The sequence below is a fragment of the Solanum dulcamara genome, chromosome 9, assembly GCF_947179165.1.
Source record: "Solanum dulcamara chromosome 9, daSolDulc1.2, whole genome shotgun sequence".
NCBI lineage: Eukaryota > Viridiplantae > Streptophyta > Magnoliopsida > Solanales > Solanaceae > Solanum > Solanum dulcamara.
The window spans coordinates 73,390,896-73,401,682 of record NC_077245.1 but is presented as its reverse complement, the minus strand read 5'-3'; the positions used below and the strand labels follow the sequence as shown (position 1 = coordinate 73,401,682).

At 35.7% G+C, this 10,787-nt stretch overlaps 1 protein-coding gene across 1 annotated transcript; it reads right to left on the bottom strand.

Annotated features, from left to right (window-relative positions):
* Positions 1 to 569: 569 nt before the first annotated feature.
* On the bottom strand, positions 570 to 1,778 carry LOC129903788 (putative F-box protein At1g32420). The gene has a single exon (XM_055979311.1). The coding sequence runs from the start codon at positions 1,776 to 1,778 to the stop codon at positions 570 to 572; it is 1,209 nt and encodes a 402-aa protein (XP_055835286.1).
* Positions 1,779 to 10,787: the final 9,009 nt, after the last annotated feature.

Sequence of the window (10,787 nt, the reverse complement as noted above, 5' to 3'; positions counted from 1 at the left end):
AGGGTAAGACGAACATAACTAATGGATCCAATATCTAAGTCCTTACCAAGGGCTTTCTGAGGAGTCGCTCGAATCAACGACACGATCTTATCCTACATTGGCGGTACAGTTATGAGGTATGGATTATCTCAACCCTTACCCAACTTGACGCTCAATACTACTTCCAAAACAATGCAATAATGCTTTATAACTGTATAATGACCCATAAAAGGTCTCACTTTAGGGAAAAACAGATAATCTCTGTCATTTGTTAATACTTAAAAAATATTTTTCTTAAATTGTACCGAACTTGTTTTAAAAGACTTTTATTAAAACTGATTGTACTTTCTCAAACCTAAAATACGTTTTCTTTCAAGCTAACTATGCTTTTTTGTTTGAAAATAATGCACTTGAAGCAACTCATGCTCTCTTGAAACTCTTTCTGAAATATTGCTTTAAGACTTATAATTTACTTTACCCATGGAAACAATGCATAAGAAATCAATATGACAAAGCTTTTAATAGCTCTTAATTAAAAAGGGTTCATGTGGTACATTAAACATAAACAACAATGATATATCATTCCCGTTTCAAGAGTTCAGAAGTGGTGGGCGATTGTAAAGTGAAACCAAACTTGGTACATAATGGATAACAATTCCAGAGCCATACCGAGGAAGTTCACTCAACAACATTCCAGTTGCTACATCAATAACGATTTCACTCTCACCTTTAATATCAATCACCAACATGTCATCAGTAAAAATTGAGATGAACCACCACGTCATATTTATTTGGTAAGCCATATTAGGAACAGTCACATTGAACTCTTTCTTCCATGAATTTAAGCTACTCAAATCAGTACTAGTATGCGCAATATATACCTTGATCAAGAGGGAGTAAATGGGACCATAACTTATGTTTATCAAGCAAAGGTTTCCTCCTTTTTCTGCTATCCTAGTTATAGACCGTCCTCCTTCTTCTAGGCTATTAAGTTCAGCTGGAACCATAGTCGTAAAAACTTCTTCTTTAGACACATCAAAACATAAGAGGCTTTTAATTCTCTTACTATCTTGAAGAGTGTACCAATATAATACCCCCTTCACATGTGTACCCTTCTCAATTCTAGAAAGAAATTTTCTATCAGGAATTTTATTCAGAGACCTCCACGAACGGTCAATTCCAACAGTAAAAACTAATGGTTTCATCTCACCATATTCCATTAATCCTGCACTATCATCACGAAAAACAATCACCTTGTATTCATATGAAAGCTGGCAAAACCCGAAGCCAACTGCAGCAATACAGGGTGAAAGAAAACTAATTTCATATGTATATGGTGAGGTCGCGAAATACTCTTTAGTCATAGGATTGAAGACATAGACACGAGCATTGGAACTCCAGAAACACACCAAACCATTCACAGAATTCACCGTCATCATATGTGTTATGTGGTTCAATTCATAATATAATCTATACATGTATGTAATCTCCCATTCTTCTTCATGTTCTTGGTGAGGATAGTTTGGAAAACTACTGTGCCATTCCAAGGCAGAAACTGTGACGGAACGTGTATCATATGTCTTGTCAATAAGTACTGCTTCCAATTGTGAGAATGATGATGATGATTTTAATATTCCGCGTTCAACGTGTGAGTAGGCAAAACTCCCACTATAGATAATCGAACACCACTGCATACATACTTTCTTTAAAGTTTCACACAAATCTTGGCAAGGTACTCTTCGTAATATCTCAACAACAACTTCTTTGGGTATAGAAATATTGACACGTTGCTTTTTCATTGTCTTTGAGATCTGCATTCTTTCTTTCTTTCTATCTAAAGTCCCCCTACTAATCAAGAAAACAAAGTATTTTAACGAGATATTGAAATCAATGTTCATAATAGTAGCATACATAGAGTGAATTTTGAAGAAGAGTTTTTCTTGTTACATTTCTTCGGAGTTGAACGTCTATGAGAAACAATTTCTTTATCCCGCAAATATAACTTATTTTTGATAATAAAGAGACAAATGCGATCCTTGTCATCGTGCCCCTTTTCGTTTCTTTTGAGATGAGGGTCTATCAGAAACAACATACCTATCCCGTAAAGATAGAGGTAAGGTCTTCATACATCCTAATCTCCCCAGATCCCATTGATGTTGTAGTGTATTATCATGCCAAACGATTAGATAGCCACAAATTAAAGGACATTATAGACACCACCCCATCAGATAAATTTTGGTCAAAAAGGTATAATTATGCCATTTTGACATTTCTTTCTAATTGAAGACATGCTATGTTCAAAACATGTATCAAAGTAAAAAGGAAACAACATACGTAGTGTAATCCCACAAGTGAGATCTGGGGATGGTGGTGTGTACGTATCAGCCTTGCCCCTACCTTATGAAGGTAGAGAAATTGTTTCCAAATAGACCATCGGCTCAAATAAACATATAAAAATATCAAGATGGCATGTAAAGAAAATACAAAAGCAAGAAGCCATGATGAAAACGTAACTTATTTTTGATAATAAATAGACAAATATGATCCTTGTCATCGTGCCCTTAAGTTTCTTTTGAGTTGAGGGTCTATCAGAAACAACTTCTCTATTCCGTAAAGATACAGGTAGGGTCTGCATATATCCTACTATCCCCAGACCCCATTGATGTTATCATGTCAAACGATTAGATACACCAGCACAAATAGGACATAATAGCCACCACCCTATCCGATTAATTTTGTTAAAATTGGATAATTCTGCCATTTTTCTTTCTTTATAATTGAAGATATGCTATGTTTAAAAAGATGTATCAAAGTAAAAAGGCAATGAAACCATGAGACAACAACAACATGCGTAGTTCTATCCACAAGTGGGGTCTAGGGAGGGTGGTTTGTACGCAGTCTTACCCCTACCTTATAAAGATAGAGAGACTGTTTTCGATAAATCCTCGGTTCAAGTAAGCATATAAAAAAATCAAACATGTAAAGAAAACACAAAAGCAAGAAGTTATGGAAAAAAACACCTAATAAGAGAACAGGTAGCAACAACAAATTAATATGCTAACTAAAGCAAAGGAAACAACAGATACTAATAAACGAATCAACTCACCAGAATCATAATCATCGGTGCTGCAATTCTAATCCAAGTTTTATGTAATCGAAGAAACTGATCTGATGGTAGTTAAAAAGCAGGTGAGTGAGATCTCAGTTGAGAAAATGAAGCTAACAGACCCTGTTTTACTAAGTCTTTGCTTATTTTTCTTTTTTTTCCAATTGACTAGTTCATTTCATTTTTTTTCTATTATACTATTTTAATCGATCATATACATCACGTAATCGAAATATCCCTTAATATAAACTATGAAAGAAAGTTGTTATCACTTGTAAATGTGTGTATAGGACTAAAATGATTAAAAGTGATTACTTTTAAACTCCATACATACTAGCACATAATTTAGCTTTTAATTTCTTTCTCAAGGAAATTTAAAATACCATATTGAATTACCTGCCGTTCTTGGTGAATCTACTCAATACGAATTTGAATTAATCAGACTGATAAATTTCGAATACCAAATGCTTCAAGCAAACATACATATTCAAACGTTGTAGCAATTTCATCCTTAATCAGAAGTCTCGAGTTCGAATTCCCAGGATACGGAGTCGCCTTTGTTGGAGAGCACTTTACCCTCAAATGTGAGACTTTCCGGCGCGAATCCGAATTTAGTCGAGATCTAATACGGGTACCAGAGACCGCATGGAAAATCCAAAAAAAAAAGTGTCCAATACAATATTAGTTGTGTCTAAGTCATCTTTACTAATCAAAATGACCAAAAAGGGTTTGAAAAAACACATAATTTTTGTATTCATCTTCTAATCCTTGAAAGAGAAAACTGTGTTTCTATAACAACTATAGTTCCATTGTACAATCGGTAAACTATAAATATTTATTTTCTTTTTTCATTTTCAATAATAACAGAAAATCAAGAATGGCTCCTCCAGTCTATCATTCTTGCAAATGCAGAGCTTTTGTTTTACCCTTTTCTTCTCTTTGGGCTCAGAATGAAATCATCATCGTCGTCATCACTACTATCACTTTTTAGTCGTTTCTTCGCCTTTTTATAGTCGTTCTTTGATACTTTCTGTTGCTCTTTTGAGTTCTCGGCTTTGCTTATGAATGGTCGCGGAGGAGGAGATTTAATAGGAGTCTCCATGCGAATTTGCTTTTGCTTTCTCTGCTTTTTCTCAAATGCCTTCTTTGATCTCTCGGGGGATAACAGACCATGCTCCATCAACCTGCATTTACATGCCTCAAAGTCTTATTTCAACTGTATCTGAAAACTCGAAAGAATAAAAGAACAATAAAAACAATACTAGTAATATATATTCAATCCATTATCAACTCGTCCAAATTCAACCAAACCTGAGGCAGACAGCCCTCTAAAGTACAATAGAAGTCACCAACCTAGACCATGGGCCTTCATGATTACTCATTAACACAACAAAGCGTTGTTAAAATTTTACAGCTTCCTAATACTCAAAATCTCCAATCTCACACACACAAGGCCTGACATTACTGAGTCTATAAATATTCTTTCTAAGTTCATGGAGGAACCAAACAAAGTTCATTTTATTTCTTTGCAAAAATGCATTCTACTGTACCTTCAAGTAAAATAAAGCATCTTAGACTTACATAAAAGGGGGGGAAAAAGCTAGCTAGTTGGATATAAGGAGCACATTTAGCTATACTTTGTATCTTGGAAAAAATGTTGTCTTTAGGTGTGCGAGGAAACAAAAGACTGTTACATTTCCTCAGTTGAACCAAACGAGAGAACAATTCAGCTATGGAAATCAACTCGTGAAGTAAAATATTAATCTTCTTTCATTTCAAAAAGGCAGTCATTTTGGAGGAGTGCAAGAAATTCAAGCGTCTATGGAAGATCACAAATAAAATATTAATCTTCTTTCATTTCAAAACAAACCTCATTCCAATTCTATGTCTTCTACATGATATTCTGATATGAAAGAGGTAATTGGTAATAGTTTCATAACAAGACAAATATTTCACTCCCGCCAAACCTTAGTGGACAAAGTTACCCCTCACCTATGCTGGTGAAAGTAGCAGATACCTCGTAGAATTAGTGTGACGTGCACGGACACCATGTTTATCAAAAAGAAAAAGAAAGATTTTGCTTGTAGTGTGAGAACTTAAAGCCACCAAGCAGGACCCACTCCTGTCGTGGAGTCTCGTACAGGGAACATCAAACTTCTGGCCAGCCAAGGAATACACTTTCTTCACTCTAGTTTTGGTTTGCGTTTTTGTGACGGTCTTGGATGAAGTTGAGGTTGTTTTTCCTTTCACCTTTACTTGGACAATAGGGATTCAAAGAACTAATTAAGGTCATAAGCATTGAAGCAGAACAAGCTTTAGGTCATCAATTTCTATACAACTAAATAGTTGTAAGAGTAGGTGGGGTTGGATGAGAAAACTCAAAGAAACAAATTGAGATATAGATACATTGTTATGCTCTAAATTATCAATTTAAAGGTAATTGGTGTTAAGAAAACATTAAATATCACGGCCTAAACATAATATGGTTACTAAGCCACACATGCATCTTAGTTTAGCCCTGTTCAGTCTTACTCCTATTTTATGAAAGGTAGAGAGATTGTTTCAAATTACACCATCGGCTCAAATAAACATATAAAAAGATCAAGATGGCATGTAAAGAAAATATAAAAGCAAGAAGCCATGCTGAAAACAACTAATAAGAGAACAAGTAGCAATAACAAATAAATATGCTAACTGAAGCAAAGGAAACACATATTGATAAGTGAACTAGAGAACGCTCGACTACATACCTACTAATTACCTTGTATCCTAATCCTCGACCTCCAAGGAGATTGCAGTAAAGGAAGCAACTCCCCAAAGTTTGTAATCCAAGATTAGTATAATCAAGAAACTGATTTGATGGAGGTTAAGAAACAGGTGAGTGAGATCTCATTAGAGAAAATTAAGCTAGAATCTCTTTTATTTTGTTTTTTCAATTGACTAGTTCATTTCAATTTTTTCTGTTTTAATTGGGGTTTAAAATATATACTCCACATTTTAAGTGTATATTTGGAGAGTGGAGAAAATGATCAAAATGGTTTAGTTATTGTATATATCGCATAATCGAAATAATCCTTAATGTATGACACAAAATTAGATACACATTAAGGACCAAAAATATAATTTTTTTTAGAGTGTCATTATATTTTTAGTACAATAATGAAATTTACCTTTTAATTAATTTGAAGCAAAATTAGATGACTTTTTATGTGATATAAAATTGAAGATAATTTTTGTGTGATTTTCACTTATACCGCATAAGTAAAATTGTCCTTAACATATGAATTTTTTTTGTCATTCTCAGACGTAGGACTAAAATGAAACAATAAAAATAAATAATCATTTAGTTTTAATTTCTTTCTCGAGAAAATCTAAAATATTCACCAGCATAGCAAACATCTCCAAGTTCCTCTTCTATGAACAAACACAATATATACGTTTATACATAAAAATAATAATTTTGATCATATATATGCAGTGCAGTTATTTCGACGAAAGAAATTTGAATGATATCTCTAGTTCCGCACTGCATCCTTGCTTTTTAAGTATTAAATGCACGTGAATGTGAACGCAAAGAATGAAGAACTTCTTTGTAGGAAGCGCTTTACCGTTATTTGTATTCATCTTCTAATCCTTGAAAAAAAAATAGTATTACATTATATAGAAAACTGTGTTTCTATAGCAATTATTTAGTATTTGGTTTTTCATTTTCAATGATAACAGAAAATAAACAATGGCTCCTCATTCTATCATTCTTGCATATGCAGATCAAATTTTTAGGAAAACAGTGCTAGTAATTTTTATTCAATCCATTTTCAACTCGTCTAAATTCAACCAGATTCGCCCATCTACTAGTTAGGAGTGTTTTTTCAAACAAACAAAAGATGTTTATTTTAGAGAGTTAAGATGTTTAGCCAAGCTTTTCAGAAAACAGAAAGTGTTTCTCCGTCAAAAGACTTTTTGAAAATTTTGTTAAGCACAAATTATTGCTCTAATGATGGCAAAAGTGTATGTTGTCAAATTAATTAGTACGGTTAATTATGTCTTGAATTTTTCCCTTGTATATTTTAGGGAACTCATAATCCGTATTGGTTTAGGAGACCCTTTGTCCTAATAAATTTGAGAAAGGAATATATTGTTCTTGTAGGATTGGAAAAACCTTTTCCTTATAGGTTTAGGACTATTTGAGGTCTATCATTAGTTGTGTCAATAACAATTACAAGAAAGATAATTTTAATATTCCACGTTCAACGTTAGGCAAATAATCGAACACCACTGCATGCCAATTTTTTTTAAAGTGTTTACATAAATCTTGGCAAGGTACTCTTCCTAATATCTCAACAACTACTTTTTTGGTATAGAAATATTGATATGTTGTCTTTGAGAAGTGCATTCTTTCTTCCTTTGTCCCCAACTAATCAAGAAACGAAACATTGAAATCAATATTCATAATAGAGTGAATTTTGAAGATGTTTTCCTTCTCCACCTCTCATTCTGAACCTGTATAGTAGCGCCTCTTTCTCCCAACGGATCGATTAGAAGGACCCACTGGTTCAGACACTGCAAGAAGGAGATAAAAAATAATTAGAGTGAAATCATGAAATTAAATATGTTCATTCATAAACTAAAAAGAAATATATACATACCTTCCTCATTGATGGTAATAAAAAGCTTGTACTTCGAGCCAAACACTTTCCATTGAAAAGATAGGCCAATAATTGCATTAGTCAGAAATTTGCACCCCAATGTTGGCCAATATAGGAATAATCCCATTCCTTGCAGAGTGCCAATCAACAAACCTGGGCAAGTAGTCATATTACCAAGTCCAAGCAACTTTGAACTCCTCAAAGTCACTGGCATGCCTACACTATAGAACTTTGGTGAGTTTAAAAAGCTCTTAGGAGGACTATTTTGCATTAAGGTGGAAGTATCTCCACCATTAATTTCTAGCCCGTGATCTTTTGTGGATTTAGTCAGCATTGTGGTAAACCAAGGGATGGGAAGATGGGTCACCGGAACAAAACGGTGCTCATCAGATGGGTCCCATAAATACATCCATCTGTAATAATCACCCACCTGGGCTGCTTGTGGAAACACTGACACCTGCTAACCATCAGCTACATGGGCTGCTTGTTGAAGTCTTGGCACTGCTTGTTGAAGCGGAGGAGCATATGTTGGGGCTGGTTGTTGAAAGCGAGGAGCATACATTGGGGTTGGTTGTTGAAGCCGAGGAGCATACATTGGGGTTGGTTGTTGAAGCCTTGGGGCTGGTTGTTGAAACTGAGGAGCATATACTGGGCCTGCTTACCTAAAAGATGGGATGGGTGATCCATATGATCACCCATTTCAGCCACTATTTCACCCATCTGATTCATGTTCTTGACAGGCTTCTTGACTCCACTGCTATCCACCCTGAGTCGACTATTGATCGATATCTGCTTTTGACTGATAGAAAGCATCTCTCCTCCGAGTGACTGACGAGTCATGAGTTCGCAGGGCTCATAGGATGGCTTTCAGCTCCCTTTGCCTAGGGGACATCGTCGGAGAACAATGTCGGGGAGGTTGGGGGTCGGGGGCAAGCCTTCAAGGCATGACGCCTACATGCCCCTCGAAATTAGATTGGCAGGAGGAGTCAGTTTTTTTTGAAGATCGAGGAACGTCTTCCGCTCTGACTGAGCTGACCGTCGCACCGGTCGGAGACCTAAGAAATGGGGTAACCGAACCGAGCTCCTCAGCGGCACCTGCAACAAGCGTTGGCGGGGGAAACTGACCCGAGCTCCCGGGATTCTCTCCATCTCAGAAGTGGATTCCCCTGCAAGGGTACTTGAGTACGACTACGGCTATGAAAAGCTTATCGAAAGAGGAGGAAAGAGCGTAAACGCCTTGTGAAGGGAGAGGACTCTGTGGGCGGGCATTTACGCATTGGCCCACCCAATAGGGCCCAAATGAAAGACCCAAGCCTATTCCATAGCCTCTTAGACTGCCTTGCCTGACCTTGAGGATGACCTTCTATCCAGAAAACTTCGCATCATGAGCATTTTTCTCATACGGATAAAGAGGCTGCCCGGGCATTGAGAAGGAAGGACGCTTTCAGAGGCGAAGAGCCCCTTTTTTACTAGTAAGGACGCAGGAAGCAATGAAAATCAGTAGGAAGGCCATCGAAAAACCCCGAAGGAAGAGGATCAAAAGTACGCATAGCTGTTAAAACAATAAAAAAAAATATTAATAAAGACTAGTTTTGACAAATTAAAACACTTAAAACTATCTTTTACCTTCAGCAAGCAAATAAGACTTTGCTTGCTCCAATTTCCCAATCATTTCAAACAGATCCACATTAGATTGACCAAGACTCCTTTGTTTCAGCTGATTTACCATTTGATCAATCCGAACCTTCAATTGCTCCATCGATAATCTAGGAAAGGAAAAAAGATAAATCATGTAAAGTGGGTGATAAACTGAACGTCAGAATGTGAAAGAACATATGTTGACCCATGCCCAAGCTATGGAAACCTAAAGCAAGCAACATCCTAATTGACTAAGGTTGTGTGGCAAACTGAATTTATTTAGTTGATCTAGTAAAGTGGGTAAACATTTTTATCACATGGGGTAGAGGGACTTTTACATAATCAATCTACAGAATCCCATAATGGTTTCCAAATTCATCCAAGATACAAGTTTAAAATACCATCAATGAATTCTAAGGCTGTTGCTTTGGGAGAACCCCATTCATTACAATCATCTTCCTTCGTTTCAAACTCTAATCTATGAAAAAAGATGCATCATAACAACAACAGAGGATCCTAAAGCACAACACATTTCAAATAATAAATAGGAAACATCCTGTGAAGAAATGATCATTCCCTTGATCGAATATGCAAGTTAGCAACCTGATAACACATCCCAACCGCACAACCTAATACATACATCTTTCTAGACTGGATAAATAAAAAATGATCACTACAACAATACCGTAGCAAAACCACAGAGGAAAGAGAGAACATGCGATAAATAAGATGCATAAAAGCACACTGGGGGGAAATTTATACCATCAGGATATAAAGGAAACAAGTTTAGAGAATTCAAACATACCCCAACCAAGCTTTGAACAAAATTCAACCAGTATAAATAAGGTAGCAAACAATGAACTCGAGGAATTCAGAATTTAACAAAGTAAAGCTACAGCGGAATGCAGCAACCAGAAGACGCCACTTAAGCACTAATTACACAACTATTCATCACTAATTAAATAACATGATTCTTTAATACACGTACAGATGACAGACAGGTTGTTTGAGTAGTTGTGATAACACACCTTTTGAGATACAGAATGCTGGATCAGAGTGTTGCAAAAATCTGTTGAAAAAGAAATACAACAAATTATTTTTAGTGGTTTCTGGCATATCATCAAATACCTTCAGTATGCAAGGTACCTGTAGTACCTAAAGTCATTTATATGAACCTCACACTACACACAAATATTGAAGAAATAGATAAAAGCGTATAGAAAAGAAACAACCAATGCTACACAAATTTATCCGTGTAATAAAATGGTGGTGTAGAATGAACAAGAGAACAAAGCACTATAGTAAATACTCCATCTATTGCATTTTATATGAACTGTTACTATATGGGGAATGAAAGAGCCTTTATTAGCTATGATCTTCTAAAACACTTCTTTTAAACATTTTTATTTATAAAAGTC